This window comes from Oryctolagus cuniculus, chromosome 2 (assembly GCF_051225735.1).
Source record: "Oryctolagus cuniculus isolate XC-2025 breed Fujian yellow rabbit chromosome 2, ASM5122573v1, whole genome shotgun sequence".
NCBI lineage: Eukaryota > Metazoa > Chordata > Mammalia > Lagomorpha > Leporidae > Oryctolagus > Oryctolagus cuniculus.
Window position 1 is genome coordinate 45,285,797 of NC_142868.1, and position 23,368 is coordinate 45,309,164.

The 23,368-nt window shown below is 37.9% G+C and overlaps 1 protein-coding gene across 39 annotated transcripts in view; it reads right to left on the reverse strand.

Moving 5' to 3' along the window:
* Positions 1-23,368, reverse strand: part of HMBOX1 (homeobox containing 1) — a 224,176-nt gene that overhangs the window by 131,338 nt on the left and 69,470 nt on the right. For 27 of the 39 annotated variants that reach the window (XR_011386240.2, XR_007918102.3, XR_011386242.1 and 24 more), the window contains 2 exons: positions 23,044-23,131; positions 5,967-6,046 (listed from right to left, as the gene is read on the reverse strand). Coding sequence is in view for 31 of the 39 variants with exons in the window: in XM_051842545.3 (XP_051698505.1) it covers positions 5,967-5,989 (23 nt within the window). In the remaining 8 variants the exon portion in view is untranslated. The remainder of the gene's footprint in view (positions 1-5,966; positions 6,047-23,043; positions 23,132-23,368) is intronic. The other 12 variants (XR_011386241.1, XR_016228895.1, XM_070068229.2 and 9 more) reach the window with 1 other exon arrangement.

The following is a 23,368-nucleotide window of genomic DNA, read 5'->3' on the forward strand; positions in this document are numbered from 1 at the left end:
ATAAAGTGGACATACCAGGAGTATGCAGAGTAGAGCAACAGACAAAACCCTATACTATTCATATCCCTTGTTCCCTTGTTCAAGTAATTCTTTTTTCAAAAAAAGATTTATTTATTTATTTGAAAGGCATAATTACAGAGAGGGAGAGACAGAGAGAGATCTTCCATTTGCTGGTTCACTCCCCAAATGGCCACAATGGCCAGGGCTGAGCCAGGTGAAGCCAGAAGCCAGGAGCTTCATCAGGATCTCCCATGTGGGTGCAGGAGCCAAAGCAATGGGCTATCCTCTGATGATTTCCTAGGCACATTAGCAGGGAGCTGGATCAGAAGTGGAGAAGCTGGGACTCAAACCAGCACCCATATGGTATGCTGGCACTGTGGACGGTGGATTAACCCACTACATCACAGCACCGGCCCCTTCCTTGTATGTTTTACCTTGTTTAAATTAGCTATCTCTAACTTGCAGCAAGAGAAACCCCCAATGCAAAAGATATAACCTAAGGAGAGAGGCGCCTTTCTCTGAAGGGAGGAAGGAACCTCCACTGTGATATGGCCTTGACTAAACAAATTCAGAGTTGGTGAACTCAAGGGGCTTCCATAGCCTAGACAGCTCATAGCAAGAGTCTCGGGTGATTGCTGACGTCATAAATAAGAGTGCTAATTGTTAAATCAACAACGGGAGTTCACTGGGTTCATGCTCCCCACGCAGGATCTCTGTCCTTAATATGTTTATCTATGAAACTCAAAAACAACACTACTAGTCGAACAATACCCTATATACCTGGTTCGGTTGTGTGAGTGCAACCTGTTGAAATCCCTGCTTAGTATATACTAAATTGATCTTCGGTATATGAAGGTAACTGAAAATGAAACGTGATGAAGGGCGGGATGGGAGAGGAAGTGGGTGAGGGGAAGGCCACGGGAGGGAGGGAGGTCGGGGGGAAGCCACAACAATACAAAAGGTGCATTTTATATTCTACTTAAAACTATTGGTTGAGCTCTGTAATTAATACACAATTACTCTTAGGTGTTTAATCAATGCTATAACTAGTACTCAAATAGTATTTTACACTTTGTGTTTCTGTGTGGGAGCAAAATGTGGTAATCTTTACTTAACATACACTAAATTGATCTTCTGTATATAAAGATAATTGAAGATTAATCGTGATGTGAAGGGGAGGTGGAGAGGGAGTGGGAGAGGGGAGCGTTGTGGATGGGAGGGAAGACACGGGGCGGGGGGAGGCTATTGTGGTCCATAAGCTGTACTTTGGAAATTTGTGCTCATTAAATAAATTAAAAAAAAAATAGGTATCCAATAAATACATTTGAATAACCTAAAAAAAAAAAAGATATAACCTAAGTAAAAATATCCAAAACAGCTGGAATAGAATCTATGATCACCATAGGGCACAGGTTCAAATCATGTAAATGATACTGAAGATACTGTATTTTTCTGAAAAAGGATAGAGATCAGAACCTCTCTTAGATCTCTGATAATAATATTACAGTTTACTAACATAAAACAAGGTATACACTGTGGCACTTCCAAATTTATTTTTTAATGATTTTAGCTACTTTAAGCATATACTCAAGAAATTATGGCATTTGAGTGACCTATAAAGGTTATCTAAGTAAATGATATCAGCAATTCTTTCCTAACAGTAAAAGGAAACATGTAAGAGTGGAATTAATTTTCTTATGAATAAGGATTATTCACAGGATAAGGAACATTTTTCACTTTAAATTACTAATCTGAAGGCAGACTTGGGCCAACAATAATTGAAAATGATGTGAGAAGAATTTCAGCATTGTAATATCTCAGACAATGTTTAAAGCATAAAAGAACAATTACATTCAAGAATTATGGCTCAGTTCATAAACTTATGATCTAAGAAAAGACTATCCTATGAGACTACAATAGTAAATATATTTTACAATGAATTTTTTCAATACTTGAGGATATACCTAAACCCTTCTTGGATAAGGCACGAGGCATAGAATATATCATAAACTAAATTTGACAAAAAAATGAGGTTAAAGCATTCACAGAAGATGACTCTTGAACCCTCACAGGCAAAAAGGACATTGCTACCTTTCTTGCAAAGCATCAGCATTAAAAAGGTTTTCTAGGTAACAAAGCTTTGTCTTCAGCTCTATGCTGTTATCTTTAAAGATAATTTTATCTAGAGTGATCAAACAAAGTAAGTTAGTTTTTGTTTTGCATATATGGTATTTATCAGATGATGATTTAACATACTCTAGAGTTGACTATAATATTCACTGACTCAGGCCCTTTAAAGTATTTATGTGACACTATCCTCTTTCTCAGTTATTACAACCATCAAAGGATACCATCTTAAAACAAGAAAATGACAAATAAGAAATGAAGTTTTACTGGGGACTGAGCTTGAGAGTATAGTGAAAATGATTCAATATAATTCAAACCAATAGGAGAAAAGATTGAAGTCTAAGAACAGAAGCTGTGACTACAGATACAGTATTAAAATGTTTTTATAAAAGGATGTTGCTAAAAGTAAGATTATATCATATCAGTCACATTTTATCTTTTTAAATATTTATTTATTTATTTGACAGAGTTACAGATAGAGAGGGAGAGACAGAGAGAGATCTTCCATCTACTATTTCACTCCCCAGATGGCCACAATGGCCATAGCTGGGCCAAGCCGAAACCAGGAGCCAGGAGCTTCCTCCAGGAGGTCTCCCATGTGGATAGCAAGGGTCCAAGCATTTGGCCCATCTTCTGCTGCTTTTCCCAGGCCATTGGCAGGGAGCTGGATCAGAATTGGAGCAGCCCAGACACAAACTTGCCTCATAAGGGATGCTGGCATTGCAGGCAGTAGCTTTACCCCACTACACCACAATGTAGGCCCCGTCAAACTCATTTTAATAGTTTTTAAGTTACGTTGATTAAGATGGAGGTTTCTTTTTTTTTTTTAACTTTTATTTAATAAATTTAATTTCCAAAGTACAGCTTTTGGATTACAGTGGCTTCCCCCCCCCCCATAACTTCCCTCCCACCCGCAACCCTCCCATCTCCCACTCCCTCTCCCATTCCATTCACATCAAGATTCATTTTCAATTATCTTTTTATAAAGAAGATCAATTTAGTATATATTAAGCAAAGATTTCAACAGTTTGCACCCACATAGAAACACAAAGTGTAAAGTACTGTTTGAGTACTAGTTATAGCATTAATTTACATTGTACAACACATTAAGGACAGAGATCCTACATGGGGAGTAAGTGCACAGTGACTCCTGTTGTTGACTTAACAATTGACACTCTTGTTTATGGCCTCAGTAATCACCCTAGGCTCTTGCCATGAGTTGCCAAGGCTATGGAAGCCTTTTGAGTCCGCTAACTCCAATCTTATTTAGACAAGGCAATAATCAAAGTGGAAGTTCTCTCCTCCCTTCAGAGAAGGGTACCTAAGATGGAGGTTTCTTATTACAGTCACTTTTTACACATTAGGGGGAAAAAATCTGTTTTGTTGCTTTGAAATAATTGCAAGCACATGCATAGTGTGCTACATAGATGATAGATAGTATGTTTTAGTGTAATAAGAAGCTGTAGTGTGTTCTTTCCCTTCCTACCACAGTATGATGTTTTAAGAAATCCCCTGCATCAGAAATTGGGAGGTACTTCCACTTCCCTTTAGAATGTTAATTCTTGTCATACCTTCATGTGAGAATTTGTTGTCAATTTCCTCTTGCTTTGGCAAAGTCATATCAGACCTTATCAGACTCCCTATGTGAGTTACTGACCTCAACTACTAGACTTCAAAATACATCAAGAGTTTGAAAGACACTTTGAGAGATCAGGCTATGATAGGCCGTGGAGCTCTGAAACCTTGCCTGCTAAAATGGGTACCAGGCTCTAGCATGAAGGAATATTATGTCTCTCTGGATCACCACTGTGGTGGTCAGGCTAAGAACTATCCCTATGAAGGAATATTTCGATCTATAACTAGATGTTGGTTTTTTTTCATACACTTACTTCAATACTAAGTCAACAACTAGACTTTAATAATTTGAGAATTCATTATTGTAGTTAATCAAACTTTTCCACTGTGTATTTTCTTCATGTCATTCTCCTCTTCTTTAAGCATGTGAGTCCAAGAAAATATTCCCTTTATATGGTAATAAATTACAGGGTTTGTGAAATCATACTTTGATCATCCCCTTACTAAATACTATTACTAAATCAAAAAAAAAAAAAAAGTAAAGACATGAAATTTTAAAGAAGGAGATTTAAACGATATGATACTAGAGAAGTGGATACCAGTCAAGATATGAAGACCATCTGGCTCCAGGGCCATGTAAGGCTTGTGAAATCATCTGGTCTGGCCCTGTCACAGGAACCACAGGTTGGATGCAGAATTCAATAAATAGGGGCCAGTGCTGTGGCGTAGCAAGTAGCCGCCACCTGCAGTGCCGGCATCCCATTTAGGCCCCGGTTCAAGTCCTAGCTGTTCCACTTCCGATCCAGCTCTCTGCTATGGTCTTGGAGGAAAGTATAATATGGCCCAAGTCCTAGGGCCCCTGCTCCCGCATGAGAGATCCGTGGGAAGCTCTTGGCTCCTGACTCCAGATCAGCGCAGCTCTGGCCATTGTGGCCAATTGGGGAGAGAACCAGTGGATGGAAGACCTCTCTCTCTGCCTCTCCTTCTCTATGTAATTCTGACTTTCAAATAAAAAAACCTTTAAAAAATTCAATAAATTCATAGCATGCTAATTTTTAAGTTGATAATTTTGTATGGCCTATGAATGATGTTATAAATATCTAAATGACCCCTGGCAGAAAAAAGGTTTCCTATCCCTGATTTAGAAAAAAATCATTCACTCAACTAAAATTTACTGAGTGTCCATTATGTGTCAAATAACATAGGAAGCACAAAAGATCAAGAAGGAACAAATCAGGCAAAAATTCCTGGCCTCAAGATGCTTACATTCTAATGGCTATTGAGAATAGTCATTCCTTTAGTTAGTAAATGGATAAAGAGGAGGGGGGTGTACGTGAAACTAAGACTCAAAGAGATTAAGTGCTTCAGCAAGAACATGGTTACTTAGCCGAAACTCAGGCTGGCATTAATAAGCCTATTCTAGAGACTTTCCATTGTATCATAGAATCAATAAAAGCAGGAAGATGGAACTTATGAAAAACCTAAATAACCAGGAAAACCTATTTTATTGTCTACTTATTGGATTGTAGAACTGTCAACCAAAACGGAAGGAATTTAAGTGAAACACAGACGCTACCAAATTTTAGAAAATACTTATGCTAAAGGCATTTTGCATTAGACTCTAAAGATGCACTTAATGAGCTAATAGATACTTTATCTTCTCTAATATGTGAAATTCCCGGAATACTTTCATTCAGAGGCCTATTTAATATGAACTGGTGGTTACAGTTCATATCCTAGCACAAAAACACTCTCAACATAATACCATCATCTCAATTTGTATGTTTTGCCTGACTCCAAAGAAAGAATAGCAACTACATTAGCTAACAGGCTTAACTACATTATCATTTCCAACAGCTAAAGGGAAATGGCTGGCTGTGGTGTTAGGAGTTTGCATACAAAAGGAAACATTAAGATAACATTCTCCCAATATTCTGTTTATCACAAGGAATCTAACAATGGTTTTATCAACTTGTTAACTAATCATCTTACAAATATCTTGTCTATAAAGCAACTGAAAATAAGTAATTTTATATTCTGTTGAAAATTAATGTCAAAATTTGAAGCTGGAAACAGAAATGCTTCACCACATGACTATGATATTTGTTTACTTTAATGCCAAACAGGTATACTACCATTTGATTCCTTTTCTAAAAGTCTTTCGACTGTAAAAATGTCTGCTCTTAAATGTGAATCATAATAATAATTTCTTAAATTTATTAAATGATTGAGAAGATAAAAATTGGGAAGGACTGAATACTTACACCACTGGAAAAGAACTGAGCATACTTCACATGAGGCGGATCAATATCCTTTCCAGAGATGATCAATGTGATTTATCATTCTGCAGAATAAAGACAAAAAATTGAAACATACTGTTACTCAATGTTGAATAAAATTTTTCATTATATAACTTAAGAATATTAAGAGTTAACTTTTGCTAAACATGTTTTTAAAACTTATTTTGCAATTTGAAATGAAATACTGGTTTGAAGTAAAATTATGGAAAAAAATGCACTGACAGTTTCCAAATACATTTGGAACAAATAATGATAATCATGTAATCTGTTATGAAAAATCAACCAGAGAAACAGATTTAAACATGCAATAAAATATATATAGGGCAGGCACTGTGGCGTGGCAGGTAAGGCCACTGGGCGCCAGTTTGAGTCATGGCTGCTCCACTTCCGATCTAGCTCTCTACTACGGCCTGGGAAAGCAGTAGAAGATGGCCCAAGTCATTGGGCCCCTGCATCTGCATCAGAGACCTGGAAGGGGCTCCTGGCTCCTAGCTTTGGATTGGCGCAGCTCCGGCCATTCTGGCCATCTAGGGAGTTAACCAGCTGATGGAAGACCTCTCTCTCTCTCTCTCTGCCTCTCTGTAACTCTGCCTTTCAAATAAATAAATAAATAAATCTAAAAAAATGAATATATATATAACAAAGTGGCATTCAAAGTAATTCTTTTGATAATACCATAAGGGTATTTATGTAAAATCCTATAAACAAGAAACACCCCCCAGAGTGACTGTCACTAAATGTCTTAACTGAGGCAGAAATTCTTGGGTATGGTTCCAATTGTATTAATTATTTTACTGCTAACATAATCTTTAAAGACTTAGTTTTTCTAAGTAAAAATTTTTACAACTGTTAACAAGCAAGCATAAAGGATAACTACTTCAAAGAGCTACTGAAGAAGTAAAAACAATTTGTTAAGGGAGGTGATGAAGCATTTCCACAAACTATCAGATGGTAATCGCAACTACAACCAGTTTAAAAAGAGAGGAATACCAATGTTGCGTTTACATTACTGAACAGAGTATAAGTTAATAATGGAGTGAGCCCAGTACTTTTATCTTCTGATTTGTATTCCACTGCTTTAGTCACCAGACACTTTGACCCCTTTCAATACAGACATAGATCTTCACAAAAAATGAAATCTTTTCACAGTTTAGGAGCTAAAGATCACAAAGACTGAACTTATTAGCAGCCTCAAACCATAATCTATAGAGACAACTATTTCTATTAACTCTAAGTTAAGATATAAATTAGACAAAAGTTAAAAATGTTGATGTCAAAAACTCTCATATTAAAACACACATTTAGCAATGAATTATATTACGCAAGACCAAAGTGCCTAACAGTGACTAATGATATATGTGAACTGTACAGGGTGAAGTTAGAAACCTTTCACAATTGCATATCCTAAATTGTAGCACTAAATGAAGTTTCTGTTTAAGTTAATTTTCCTTGTGACTTAAAAAAAAATCTGTGGACCAGTGCTGTGGCACATCGGGTGAAGTTCCAGCCTGTAGCACTGGCATCCTATGTGGGTGCCAGTTCAAATTCTGGCTATTCTATTTCAGATCCAGCTCTCTGGGAAAGCAGTAGAAAATAGTCCAAAAGCAGTAGAAGATGGTTCAAGTCTTTGGGCCCCTGAACCCGCGTGGGAGATCTGGAAGAAACTCCTGGCTCCTGGCTTCAGTCTGGCCCAATCCTGGCTGTTGTGGCTATTTTGGGGAATGAACCAGCAGATGGAAAATTTCTCTCTCTCTGTCTCTTTCCTTTTCTCTCTGTATTTCTGACTTTCAAGCCTTTCAAATAAATAAATATATATTTAAAAAAATCTGTCCAAATAAAGGATATAACATACAAAGAAAATCTACTGTCTTCTTTATATTCAAAACAAAAATTAAAAACATAAAAAGATAGGCATAAAAGTTTTAGATTTCCTACAATAAAAACCATAAACTAATGAGCTAATCAATTAAATTGGGAAAATATTGGATATGAGGAGAGAGGGCAAATCTAAGGTATAAAGACTATAAACATACTAAAGGTCAAAAAATAAGTCAAAAAATAATTAATTTAATAATGGGGTATCTGTTCAGCAAAAACTAAGCAGATCAATATCTTTTCAAAAACGTATTATTGTAGTTCATTGGTCTAAATGAGAATTATGACATCATGTTGGGAAGAAATCTGGCATATATAAGAAAATACCAGAATTTTTACTGTCACCTTTTTTCCAATAGTTTATCTTTACAAAAAGTTCTTTCAATAAATATAGAAATGTCCAAATAAATTAAAATATATTTTTATCAATAAACACAATGTTATCATTAAGAACACATGAGGGTTTTATTTGGTAACTTGTTGGGATATATACAACGCAGTGTTGACTAAGAAAAGCAAAAAGCAATAAAAGGAGTATAACATAATCAAACAAAAAAACTACAACCAAAAAGTTCTTTTATGTGTGCTCATGTCAGCATATGTATCTATATACATACATACACATATATCTATCGGCTTAAGCACAGGAGAAAAAGCAAGTGATCAACAAGTAACAGAATTGAGGGTGAAAAGAGAGTAGCGCTGTGTGTGTGTGTGTGTATGTGTGTGTGGAATATGGGTAAAAAAGGATATGTGAATCACTTGGGGAGTCAAGGGATAAAGGAAGTAAAGAAAAGAATGGAGGGGCAGGCACTGTAGCATAGTGGGCTAAGCATCCACCAGTGGTGTCTGCATCCCACATGGGCACTTGTTCATGTCCCGTCTGCTCCTCTTCTGATCTGGCTCTCTGCTATGGCCTGGGAACGCAGGGGAGGATACTCCAAGTGCTTGGTTACCTGTACCCACATGGGAGACCAGAAAGAAGCTCTTAGCACCTGGCTTTGGATCAGCTCAGCTCTGGCTGTTGCGGCCATTTGGGGTGTGAACCAGTGGATGAAGGACCTTTCTCTTTGTCTCTCCTTCTGTCTGTAACTCTACCACTCAAATAAACAAAAAAACCTTACAAATAAAAGTATTGAGAAGAAAAAACAAAATTACACTTGAAAACATATATGTACACTTACATAAAATTATGTATGGGCAAGTGTAGAATACACATATTCAATACAATTATAAAAATCCCTACCATTAGAAATAAACTCTTAATAATCAAAAGATCAGGTAGAATAATCAAAATATTATATAAAGTCATGTTGATTAAAGAAAAGGCTTATTGTCAGCATTACTAACCTCTGAAGAAAAACACAAATCAAGAAATTCATTAGGGGAGCCAGTATTGTGGCAGAGCCGGTTGAGTCACTGCTTCAGATACCAACATCCCATGTCAGAATACTGGTTTGGGCAGTGGCTGATTTATTTCTGATCCAGCTCCCTAATGCACCTAGAGAGCAGTGGAGAATGGTCCAAGTGTGTGTGCCCCTGCCACACACATGGGAGACCCCAGTGGAGTTCTGGGCTTCTGGGTTCCTGGCTTTGGCCTGGCCCAGTTCTGGCCGTTGCAGTCATTTGGCAAGTGAATTGGTGGAAGAAGGATCTCTCCATGTCTCTCCCTCTCACTGTAACTCTGCCTTTTAAGTAAAATAAATAAATAAATCTTTCAAAAATTAATTTAAAAAAAGTCATTAGGAATAACAATCTATGGATATGATGTTACCCATAGGTAAATAAGAACTCAAGCCCCACAGCAGAGTGGGTATTTTTTTTTTTTTTTTTTTTGAAAGGTAGAGATATAGACAGTGAGAGAGAGAGACAGAGAAAAAGGTCTTCCCTCCACTGGTTCATTCCCCAAAATGGCCACCACAGCTGGTGCTGCGCCGATCGGAAGCCAGGAGCCAGGTGCTTCCTTCTGGTCTCCCATGCGGGTACAGGAGCCCAAGCACTTGGGCCATCTTCCACTGCCCTCCCAGGCCACAGCAGAGAGCTGGACTGCAAGAGGAGCAACCGGGACTAGAATCCGGTGCCCACATGGGATGCCAGTGCCACAGGCAGAGGATTAACCAAGTGAGCCATGGCGGCGGCCCCGCAAGTGGGTATTTTCAAGTAAGCTCCAGACATTTCATCATTTTAACATATAATTTTTAGCAAGCTTTAATATCTGATTTCCAAACATAGAACAGATTAGACAATAGTTGGTTGAGAGGATATAAAAAGGCTTAAACACACACACACACAAATGATAGCTACCTGGAAAGAGAAAAGTAAAATAAATGAAAACAGCTATTTAATTAGATATACAAAAGAACAGTGACTCATCAAAAAGAGTAAAGTTTAAGATTTTTGCTTTAGAAAGGCAGGAAACTATGATACTATTTTTTTAAAAAAAGAGATGGTTAAAGAGAAGGTTTAACATTTTAGAATGCCAATCTTGTAAACCATTTTTTCTCTTGAAAAATACCAGATTAGCAAGGATTTATTACATTTGGCTGTGATATGAGAGGCCAATGGAGAGTTTAGATGAAAATAATACGTGACATACGAGGAAAGCACAGAACCACAAATATCAGAACTAAGAACTCATTAAGATTAGAATGCTAAAAATCTCCCAGGTCACTTTGTGGCACAGAAGGTTCAGCCATCACCTGCAGCAGTTTGAGTCCTGGCTACTCCACCTTTGTTCTAGCTCCCTGCTAGCAGGCCTGGGAAAGCAACAAAAGGTGACCCAAGTCTCTGGGCCCCTGACACCCACGTGAGTGACCTGGATGATGCTCCTAGCTTTGGCCTGGATCAGCCTCAGCTGTTGTTGCGTTTGAAGAGTGAGCCAGCAGATAGAAGACCTCTCCCTCTCTTTGTAACTCTGCCTTTCAAATAAATTAAATAAAAAAGAATATTAATCTCTGAAACAATGCCTTTAGATGGTTTAAAACTGACAATACTAATAAAATTTATGCCCCTATAGATAATCATTGGGTCAATGCTTTACACAGAATAGTTCATTTAATCTCACAACACCCTATGGTACATAATTAAGACAAGATACTACATGTCTAAGGTCAATCTGCTAATGAATTTTTCTTTTCTTATTTGAATTGTGGTTGAAATACTGTGATAGGCCTCACCTTTTTTTTTTTTTACAGGCAGAGTGGACAGTGAGAGAGAGACAGAGAGAAAGGTCTTCCTTTGCCGTTGGTTCACCCTCCAATGGCCGCCGAGACCGGTGCGCTGCGGCCGGCGCACTGCGTCGGTCCGAAGGCAGGAGCCAGGTACTTCTCCTGGTCTCCCATCAGGTGCAGGGCCCAAGGACTTGGGCCATCCTCCACTGACTTCCCGGGCCACAGCAGAGAGCTGGCCTGGAAGAGGGGCAACCGGGACAGAATCTGGCGCCCCGACCGGGACTAGAACCCGGTGTGCTGGCGCCGCTAGGTGGAGGATTAGCCTATTGAGCTGCGGTGCTGGCCCACCTTTCTCCAAAATATAAGATTAGGGATTTTGTTTTTAATTTCTCTAGAACAAATGAGTAATTTTGATAGCAACAAGTTGAACATGATTTATGATTAATGCTAAGTATGTCACACACCATGGAGACTTTTATTCCAAAAGAATTCTTTTTTTTTTTTTCTTTTTTTTTTTTTTTTTTTTTTAACTTTTATTTAATGAATATACGTTTCCAAAGTACGAATAATGGATTACTATGGCTTCCCCCCCATACCGTCCCTCCCACCCACAACCCTCCCCTTTCCCACTCCCTCTCCCCTTCCATTCACATCAAGATTCATTTTCGATTATCTTAATATACAGAAGATCAGCTTAGTATACATTAAGTAAGGATTTCAACAGTTTGCTCCCACACAGAAACATAAAGTGAAGAATAATAGATGATTTTTTTTTAATGATGATGAAATCAGATCAGACCTATTGTCATGTTTAATCCCAGTGAGAGTCAAGTTGGGAGTTGATAGTTTCTTTTCTTTTCTTTTCTTTTCTTTTTTTTTTTTTTTTACAGAGGATCAGTTTAGTATGCATTAAGTAAAGATTTCAACAGTTTGCACCCCCATAGAAACACAAAGTGAAATATATTATTTGAGTACTCGTTATAGCATTAAATCTCAATGCACAGCACATTAAGGACAGAGATCCTACATGAGGAGTAAGTGCACAGTGACTCCTGTTGTTGACTTTACCAATTGACACTCCTGTCTATGGCATCAGTAATCTCCCTATGCTCCAGTCATGAGTTTCCAAGGCTATGGAAGCCCCTTGAGTTCTCCAACTCTTATCTTGTTTAGACAAGGTCATAGTCAAAGTGGAGGTTCTCTCCTCCCTTCAGAGAAAGGTACCTCCTTCTTTGAAGACCTGTTCTTTCCACTGAGATCTCACTCACAGAGATCTTTTGCCAGAGTGTCTTGGCTTTCCATGCCTGAAATACTCTCATGGGCTTTTCAGCCAGATCTGAATGCCTTTAGGGCTGATTCTGAGGCCAGAGTGCTATTTAGGGCATCTGCCATTCTATGAGTCTGCTGAGTATCTCACTTCCCATGTTGGATCACTCTCCCCTTTATTTATTCTATCGTTTAGTGTTAGCAGGTACTAGACTTGTTTATGTGCTCCCTTTGACTCTTAGTCCTTTCATTATGATCAATTGCGAACTGAAATTGATCACTTGGACTAGTGAGATGGCATTGGTACATGCCACCTTGATGGGATTAAATTGGAGTCCCCTGGTATGTTTCTAACTCTACCATTTGGGGCAAGTCAGCTTGAGCATGTCCCAAATTATATATCTCTTCCCTCTCTTATTCCTACTCTTATGTTTAACAGGGATCACATTTCAGTTAAATTTCAACACTTAAGAATAACTGTGTATTAATTACAGAATTAAACCAGTCATATTAAGTAGAACAGACAAAAAAACTACTAAGAAGGATAATGTATTAAGTTGTTCATTAACAGTCAGGGCTATGCTGATCAAGTCACCATTTCTCATAGTGTCCATTTCACTTCAGGAGGTTTCCTTTTTGGTGTTCAGTCAGTTGTCACCGATCAGGGAGAACATATGGTATTTGTCCCTTTGGGACTGGCTTATTTCACTCAGCATGATGTGTTCCAGATTCCTCCATTTTGTTGCAAATGACTGGATTTCGTTGTTTCTTACTGCGGTATAGTATTCTAAAGAGTACATATCCCATAATTTCTTTATCCAGTCTACCGTTGATGGGCATTTAGGTTGGTTCCAGGTCTTAGCTATTGTGAATTGTGCTGCAATAAACATTAGGCTGCAGACCGCTTTTTTGTTTGCCAATTTAAATTCCTTTGGGTAAATTCCAAGGAGTGGGATGGCTGGGTCGAACGGTAGGGTTATCTTCAGGTTTCTGAGGAATCTCCAGACTGACTTCCATAGTGGCTTGACCAGTTTGCATTCCCACCAACAGTGGGTTAGTGTCCCTTTTTCCCCACATCCTCGCCAGCATCTGTTGTTGGTAGATTTCTGAATGTGAGCCATTCTAACCGGGGTGAGGTGGAACCTCATTGTGGTTTTGATTTGCATTTCTCTGATTGCTAATGACCTTGAACATTTTTTCATGTGCCTGTTGGCCATTTGGATTTCCTCTTTTGAAAAATGTCTATTGAGGTCCTTGGCCCATCTCTTAATTGGGTTGTTGGTTTTGTTTTTGTGGAGTTTCTTGATCTCTTTGTAGATTCTGGTTATTAACCCCAAAAGAATTCTTACATATACTAGCATACTTGTCAAAATTTTATACTCACAGATTATATATATATATATATATATATATATATATATATCTATCTTCCTACATTTCCAGGGACAGAAAAGCTTAATGGAGAGTTTTACTGATAAAGATCTTCCTGTTATGGATTCTAAAACTGTTTCTTGTAACTTCAACCCACTCATCTGCCTGAATCAATAAAGACTAGATTTTTTTTTTTTGCTTCTCCACAAGGCAACCTTTCAAATATCAGCATAATTTTTGCAAATAGTCTCTTTGCTAAAATCCCGTCTTTTTTTAAAAAAATTTTTTATTTGACAGATAGAGGTATAGACAGTGAGAGGGAAAGAGAGAGAGAAAGGTCTTCCTTCCATTGGTTCACTCCCCAAATGGCCGCTATGGCTGGCGCTGCGCCAATCCAAAGCCAGGAGCCAGGTGTTTCCTGGTGTCCCATGCGGGTGCAGGGGCCCAAGCATGCCCTATGGGTGCCTTTTTTGGGTCCCAGCTGCTCCACTTTCAATCCAGCTCCCTGCTCTGTGTGCCTGAAAAAACAGCTGAGGATGGACCAGTGTTTGGGCCCCTGCACCCAAGTGGGAGACCCAGAACAAACTCCTGGCTCCTGGCATTGGCCTAACCCAGTCCCGGCCACCAAGGCCATTTGGGGTGTGAGGTAGCAGATGGAAGATCTCTTTGCCTCTCTCTCTTCCTCTCTCTGTAACTCTGCCTTTCAAATAAGCAAATCTTAAAAAAAAAGGGGCGGGGGAAGGGTTGGGGGACCAAGTACTATGGAAGACCCAGAGGAAGCTCTTGGCTTTGGATTGGCCCATCTCTGGCCATTGAGGCCGTTTGGGGAGTGAAGCAATGGATGAAAGCCCTCTCTCTCTGCCTCTGAAATAGATAAATAATAATAAAAAAAAATTAGATCCCTAAATGCATTAAATGAAGCATGCTCAGCCTAACCACAGCAGAATGCAAACAAACAATGGGTTTGTTTGTCCTGGACCTAAATTATTTGTCCTGGACCTAAAATTATATTAGATACATGTTCCCATCATCAAGGGATTTGTTGTATACTAAACTTACAGATAATACAGCTTTCTCACCTTCAGTCAAGAAGCATTTGTTAAACATCTATGTATGATACAAATGACTCATCTCTTTTTTCAGGGCTTCCATTTCCTAAAAGCTTTTTAAAAAGCAACATAGTTTCATTTTCATTTTCTTTTTAGCATGTATTAATATTTGACACATTATATATTTTTATTTGTCTAGCACCTGTATTGCTAGTGCCTATCATCTATATCTGCTCCTAAAGTAGCACATAACAAGTTCTGCAACATTTGTTGAACTCAAGAATAGATAGAACAGGATAAAATATTCATATTCTTTATAGCTTCTGGAAAGGAGTTTTTAAGCTTGTTAATTGTCTCTTAGAGTACTTATATCACACTACTAGATGATCTTGGAGTTTTATCCATAAACAGAATGAGTCAGAAGAGCCACAGTTCTGTCACAAATCTTCCAGAATTTACTATAATAATCTAATACAGGAAATGATTACTTTTAAATGTGGTGGGTTTTGCTGTTACTCTTGAATATATTCTCTATTTTTTCCATTCTAAAATAATTATATAGCTGGAAAATAAAATATAGATTTCTCTACTATTAATAGTGGGTAACTGGTAAATTAAATTGAACTATGCCATAAAATGTCACAGAGTACTAACTTAGCCCTAGATCATAGCTGAGGCACCATGTCAGTCTTCAAATGTGTGTGTGATCTACTGATTTCAATCATGAGTACCATCATATCATAGTAAGTTTAGATGTCACTTACCTTGTTATTTCATTGTTTCTAAGAGCTGTAGCTGTGTGCTCTGTAGTTTTATTTCAGACTCATTAATGTTCAAAACAAACCTATGGAGCAACTACTGTTTATAATATAGTATATATTATATATATATATATGGGATAATATAGTATTCTCTTCTATGTAAGTCTCCATTCCCAGGAGGGCACTCCACTCCCAGAAGCGTTCTTACAGTTAAGTTTCACATGAACCTACTCCATGCTTATTGAATTACAGTACAAATACATTAGAGCAGGTAGAACTTTCTCTCCATATCAATTTAGGGCAGTTATTCTCAAATCCTGCTGTCAACCAGTATTATGTGAAACTCTTTCACAAACAGAATCCTACCAGCCAACTCAGTCTACTGAATCTAACCTAAGATAGGGGTCCAAGAATATTTTTAAACAGCTCATGAGATAACTCCTCATGGAAACTACTTATTTAGTGGCAAGAAAAACTCCAATAATGCAATGTCATACCTCTTGGGTAAAATATGATGTGTAAGCATAAAAAAATTTTGAACACAATATCATTATCAAAAATCTTAGCTACCCATACCAATATTCCAAGTTGAATAACGAAATACTTTTCATTACTCATAGTTGATGATAAATTTGATAGGACTTAACAATATGTCTACTTCAAAGGAATTCATATAAGATATTGGTAAATTCATAAGTATTCTAGAACTACTCTCTTTATTCCTCATCTCACATAGTAAATACTTGCCTTAGCCCTTCTAAAATGGAATGCCTTCCTTCTCTTTCTATCAGTTCCTGTGAACTTTATAACACAGCAAATACCCTTTGTAAAGTGTTATAAAACTCTGCTAGTATAGAACAAGGATATTTCTGCTCTCCCATATTAAAATAATTCATACGTATGTATGAGGGTACTTCAAAAAGTTCATGGGAAAATGGAATTAAAAGATAAAGGTATTATGGTGCAAATCATTCTTGCAGTCTGCATAATTTTTGATAATATGCATTTTTTTCATGAACTGTTTGAAGACTCTTCATATGCATGGTTCACAAAACTTTTTTCGTACCAAAATAAAGTTATCTTTTAATTTAGTTTTTCCACAGACTTTTTGAGGCACCTCAATGTTTCTTTCCTCACTAGATTTGTGAGCTTAAAGTCAGGGAATGTTGATGCAGTCTGTTACTACCAATGTGCTACCCACATCAGAAGCAATAAACAAATAAATCTTTCTTACTGAAGAAATTAAATATATGCTTATTTTCTAGCCTCATTCAAGCAAGATAACCAAAAGGGTTAGGAACCTAAAACTTAGTTATCACAAGCTCCTATGCCACCAAATTTTTAAAAATGTAATTGGAATTATTATCTAAGACATATAATAAGCATTTATTAAGTATCCACTATAAGCTAAGTGTTAAGGATACAAATATAAATGAGATTTGCTCTGAAACTTACATAAGTAATGTATACTTGCAGAAACAAAGAGGTACACTACCCTGTCAACAGATTGTTTTTGTTCATTCCCAGCATCCATTAAGTTGTACTTCAGAAAGCCCCATCAACAACTCTTTTTTTTTTTTTTTCTTTTTAAAGATTTATCGGAGTTACACAGAGAGAGAAGGAAAGGCAGAGGTTCACTCCCCAATTGGCCACAATGGCTGGAGATGCACTGATCTGAAGCCAAGAGATAGGAGCTTCTTCTAGGTCTCCCAAGTGGATGCAGGGGCCCAAGGTCTCAGGTCATCTTCTGCTGCTTTCCTAGTCCATAGCAGAGAGCTGGATAGGAAGTAGAGTAGCCAGAAACTTAAACTGGTGCCCATATGGGATACCAGCATGGCAGGCAGTGATTTTACCCAATTAGCCACAGCGCTGGTCTCTCATCAACAACTTATGATTAGTCTTCAAACATCCTCAGTCAATTTACTAGAGGGTGATCACTGAAAGGAGGACAAGGAAGCATAAGATGAGGGAATTCATATACTCTCCATCAGAAGAGAACTGGAGAAGTTTTTTACCTCCCACATCTCAGGAGGATATGCCAATATATAATTCAAAATAGGAATGCTGTCATTCAGACAATATTTCACAACTAAAAGGTGAAGTCAAGCAATTATTTACCCAATATTCTAATAGTTTATTTCTCTGCATTCCTCAGAGTTTATCTATCAAAGTTACTTTAGATTTTATATCACCTGACTGAACGGACATAAAAAGTACCTCAAGTAATGAGAAAAGGTTCTCTATTTGAGTTGTATTTAAAATCCTGGGGCTGGGGCAAGTTTTGCGGTGCAGCAGGTTAAGCTGTCACCTAGGAAGCCCACATACCACATCAGGGAGCCTGGTTCCAGTGCTGGTTACTCCCTGTTTTTGACCCAGCTTCCTGCTAATTTACCTGGGAGGCAGTGAGTGATGGTCTAGGTACTTGGGTTCCTGTCACCTATGTGGGAGATGCAGATGTCCTGACTCCTGGCTTAGCCCCAAGCTGCTGTAGGAATTTGAGAGTCAATCAGTGAATTGAAGGAAGATCCTTCTGTCTTTCCTTATCTCTCTGACACTCTGCCTTCCAAATAAAAAAATTAAAACTTGGGGCCACAGATATGTATCAGCTTTTCTCTGTTTCTCATGTTCCTCCATATTCCCCATCACCTGGTTATTCCCAACAAGATCATGATTCTACTCCAGAATGATAAGGACTTACCTCAATTTTATCTGCTAAAGTCTCCATATATTTCTATTTATGTTCAATATATAATTTCAATATATAATTTATATTCTTAATTATTTCCCATGGTTGACAAGCTCATGGGTTCTCAAAACAATGATAATTATAAACTATAATAACTACACAAATGAACAGTATAAATATTTTTATTTTCGGTATGCAAACAATTTTAACCAGTTCTCATTAAGTATATCTAATTATAGGGGGAGGAATCTTCTTAGATCTTTGAATAACTTCCAGACTCAAAAAAGATTTCAAGTCCTTTATATTACTTCTAACCAGCATTTAAAAATGTGCTAAGTCTACATTCCATTAACTGAATTGTATACTTTAGCAAGGGAACGGTATGGCACATGAATTATATTTTATTAAGGTTATTTCTTTTTTTTATTTTTTTTTTGACAGGCAGAGTGGACAGTGAGAGAGAGAGACAGAGAGAAAGGTCTTCCTTTGCCATTGGTTCACCCTCCGATGGCCGCCATGGCCGGAGCGCAGCGGCCAGTGCACTGCGCTGATCCGAAAGTAGGAGCCAGGTGCTTCTCCTGGTCTCCCATGGGGTGCAGGGCCCAAGCACTTGGGCCATCCTCCACTGCACTCCCTGGCCACAGCAGAGAGCTAACCTGGAAGAGGGGCAACTGGGACTAGAACCCGGTGTGCCGGCACCGCAAGGCGGAGGATTAGCCTATTGCACCACAGCGCCGGCCTATTAAGGTTATTTCAAAGTGAATATATATATATTTCACTCCATATCCAAAAACAGTAAGTATTATTCAGGGCATAATTTCAAAACATAATTGACAGGTCATCATTTTAAACTAAAGTTCACAGTTAGAAAAATTTACTGTACATATAGTGAACTAGAAATATGTTCTGTTGTACTAATCCATTGATTTCCAATTTTCTTCCTACTTTCAGTTCTTATTCTTGTTACATATAGTCAACAAAGTAATTTTTTAAAGATATAAAACAGAGTGGTATGAAGTAATACAAAGAATAAGAAATCTGGAACAAGATGTTTTATGTATGAAACCTGAGGTCCTACCCACAACTTTTTAGAAATTTAATCTTTTTTTTTTTTTTAATTTATTTATTTATTATTTGAAAGGCAGAGTCACAGAGAGGCAGAGGCAGAGGCAGAGAGAGAGGTCTTCCATCCGCTGGTTAACTTTCCAAATGGCCGCAATGGCCAGAGCCAGGCCAATCTGAAGCCTGGAGCTAGGAGTTTCTTCCAGGTCTCCCACATGAGCATAGGGGACAAAGCACTTGGGCCATCTTCTACTGCTTTCCCAGGCCATAGCAGAGAGCTGGATCGGAAGTGGAGCAGCCAGGACTCAAACCTGTGCCCATATGCAATGCCAGCACAGCAGGCGGCAGCTTTACCTGCTACGCCACAGTGTGGGCCCCAGAGCAGTTTAATCTTATAAAATTTCTTAAACATGCTCAGCCTTCGTTTCCTCTTCTGTGAATTATCTGCACCTTAAGGAGTCACTGTAAGGACTAAGTAAGACAGGGTTTAAAAAGGCTCTTTAAAGTAGGTACCCAGAAACATTAGCTCCCTTTCCCTCTTATAAATTTGAATCACCAATTTTTCTAAAAACTTATCACATACTAGGAAAAAACTGATTCCAAAAGTTTAAAAAACAGTAACAATGTAATGGCTTATATTAAAAATGCTTGATTACTAATGGGAGAGTTATTTTTGGAGAGTCAGATTATAATGAGAAAAAGTTGTCTCGTGAATATGCAGAAATCCAGAGCTAGGCAGGTATCTTTCAGCCAAGAACTGCTTGGATAAGGCTTTAGTTCCCCCAGCAACTGTGAGAACTCATTGCCTTAAGTTTCTTTTCAAATTATGTTTTTTTATGGTACTTCTATCCTTTAATTGCTGTAAGTATGGATAAATGACTATCTGAGAAAAAAGCATTAAAGGCAGTAGTTTCTACTCATTTAGAAGGAATTACTTTTTTCTGCCCCAAATTGTGTAATTAACTTTGATGGACTAGGGATAGGTCAACAGGAGTCTCTGACAAGAAACAGAGAAGAGATGACACTGAAAACTGTACACCCTCTCCAGTGAAATTTCTGAAGAATGGAATAAAGACAAGGGCAGAAGTGGAGATCCATTAGGTACCAGTTTTTCTTCCAATGGTAATCATAATCCAAGGTTTGGAGACTTTTGGTTCAAGCTATTAATTCTTCTTCCAAGACTCACAGGAAAAACCCCAAAGAATGCCATGAATGACTTCGGACAGAAAAACTTTCCTTCCTAAGTTTTATTTTAATATTTACCAATTATCTATGATCATGTCTCTCCTGACCTTTCAAACAATGACCAGAATCTAGAAAGAATATTGGTAGAGGTGGAAAGAACAAAATGATTATTAATATGTTCTGCTCCTAGTTGCTAAAAGTCTAACATCCCACACCTCAGGAAAAAAAAATGCTTTTTAGAATCATAAGATACAGTGACTAAGTTAACAGAAGTGTAATGTGAATCTCATGATTCTCTATACATTGTGACTAAAAAAAAATCAAAGCAAAGGGAACTTCAAATGTTCAAGAAGTAGACAATGATGACAGGTACAATTATTTTAACAATCAATGGAACATTTACAAGCAACATGCAGCTGACAAGAGGTGGTGAGGAACTAGAATGAAAATACAGGGAGTCAGAGCCACAGAACTAGCCAAGGAGCTGCCTCTTTATGTACAAGTGCAAACTGGAGGATTAGGGGTGTTAAATAAAAATTACAGGAGGCCATTAATCGGTACCAAGCTCATGAGTAAGTAGTTCCCAACAGACCAAGCAACAAATCAAAATAGAGGGATTCATGCTAAAATTCCAGGTCATCAAGCTGAAACTAAGCTGTTTATCTGGATTAGAAAGAATAACAAACAGATTTCCCAAACAAGCCAGTTTCAACTGGCATGATAATTAAGTTCACTCTACCTTAATCCTTGCACAAAGGACGTACCTGAAGTAATCTGATGGTAGAAATCAGTTATTTTTCTATTGTTCTGTCTCCCTGTCCCCGCCTTGTAAAGAAAGTAACCTTGAAATGATCATCTACTTTTTTTGTTTCTACTGTCTCCAGCCCTTAAATTGTCCATAAAACTAACTTTATCGGCTCTGTTCATTGAAACACTTACTGTATTTTATGGAGTGAAGTACTGTCCTATTCCAGCATTGAAATAAAGCCAACTAAGATCTTCAGACTAAATTGTTGTAATTTTGTCCTTTGATGGGGAATGGATCAATACTGTCAATGTATGTTGTTTGATCTACACAGTATTCAAAAGTTGGGAGACTGCATATAAATATTGAGGCTTTTGTTTTTTTAGAAAATGGCAGCATCTATCACTACTGACTCTGTAGTCCCTCATATAACTCTTACACACAGGGCATGCACTCTCCAGTTCATCACAGGGCAGGGTAAGAAGAGTCACTCTATCACTTCTAGATACCAACTCTGGCCACCCTTTATCACTGAGTTTATATTGTAGTTTGTCCTGATGTAGGCAGGGAAGTATCAATTGTAGTGAGAAGCTGAGGTTTGCCAGATCCCCCAGCCTACCTACCAGACAGTCCCGGCTTATCCATGTGGCAATACTGGTTGGTATGCTCTGCCAATACCACCCCCTTGTATGTACCATCCAAATCCCTTTTCTCTGCATTGCCCAAACTACTTTTCATGCACCACCCAAATCCCTCTTGCCTTCCATGTAGCAAAAGACCACAGATTCAGTGATATTACAAACTCAGAAACAGTGCCAGCTAGAAATATGGCTGCAGGCTGCATCTTCACAATGACATTTAGTCATTATAATGTTATCACAGTAAAATTACCATGGTCAATATTCTCAGTCCCATCATGCACCCTATACCATGCCATTTCCAAGATTTCAAAAAACAAATGGCAGGGAAATGGGTGGTATTCAAGCCCTGCCCCAAATTCTACCCCTTTGAGTACTCAATTAAACTGCACCCCAGGTTAAACCCTCTATGTCTCTCTCTATGTATAAAAGCCTGGCCCCAGAACCTTGTTGACTATAGCAACTCTTGAGTTTGCTTGTATTTGTTCCTTAACAGTATACTTTTGGCTTAAATAAATCTTGCTTCTTTTCTTCCCTTGATCTAAGTATTTTCCTTGAATTCTTTCTCATGTAGAAACAAGAACCTGGACCAAACCTAGCCAGGGGTCACTCTACAACAGTTTCACAATAGAGAAATAATTCTTTATATTTATGTCTCTATGGGAAATGTTGATTGGATTTAGAGTATGCCAACCCCAAATATGCCGCTTTGGCATATTAATTATTTTGAGTTAAGGGCACCTAAAAAGAGCAGATATAAGAAGGGCATGCTGACCTTCCTTTTCTTTCTGAAAGGAGGAAATAAAACTCTCATGTGAAAGGTACCCTCCCTACACCAAGAAGGAAGGAAGATATTCTTATCAACAGAGACAGGGAGTTGAGGGTGACACAAATTTGTACAAATAAACCTTGTTAAATTAACCCTTATCGGCTTAGTCACTTTTCCAAGATTAAAACTGTCCTAGTCCAAACTCTTTTGTGTTGTCACATATTCCCAATTCACTACTCTTTGTCCTAATTTCTTCTTTGGGTCTTCATTTTCCCAGTGAGGACTCCAATGCACATTGAAACTTACTAAATAAAATGTGTATACTTTTCTCCTGTTAATCTGTCTTATGTCAGTTTAATTCTGAGCATTAGCTGTAAGCTCTAAGATAGAGGAGAAATTCTAGGTTCACTAAAGTGTAATGCAAAACAACCTATTTTTTTCTTTTCGTACAGCTGTCTACTTACTTATATTGTCTGGATATTGCCTGAGCAATCATCAAATAAAATCAGATGGTGAGGAAGCAAAGTCACCAAAAGGAGTCCAGAGTGTAAGCTAGAAACAAAGAAAAAATTGTCAGAGTCTAGTATTTGCAAAGGTACCAACTAAACTACAATGCATAAAACTTTCAACCTATCCATTACAAATATGAAGATTTAGCCTACAGATATATTCATGCAGGAGCAAAATAACTGCAGCATTATTTGTAACAGCAAAAGATCAGAAACAAAGTAAATAGCCACCATTAGTAGATGACATAAATAAATCATAGTATAACCATGCAATGCAGCC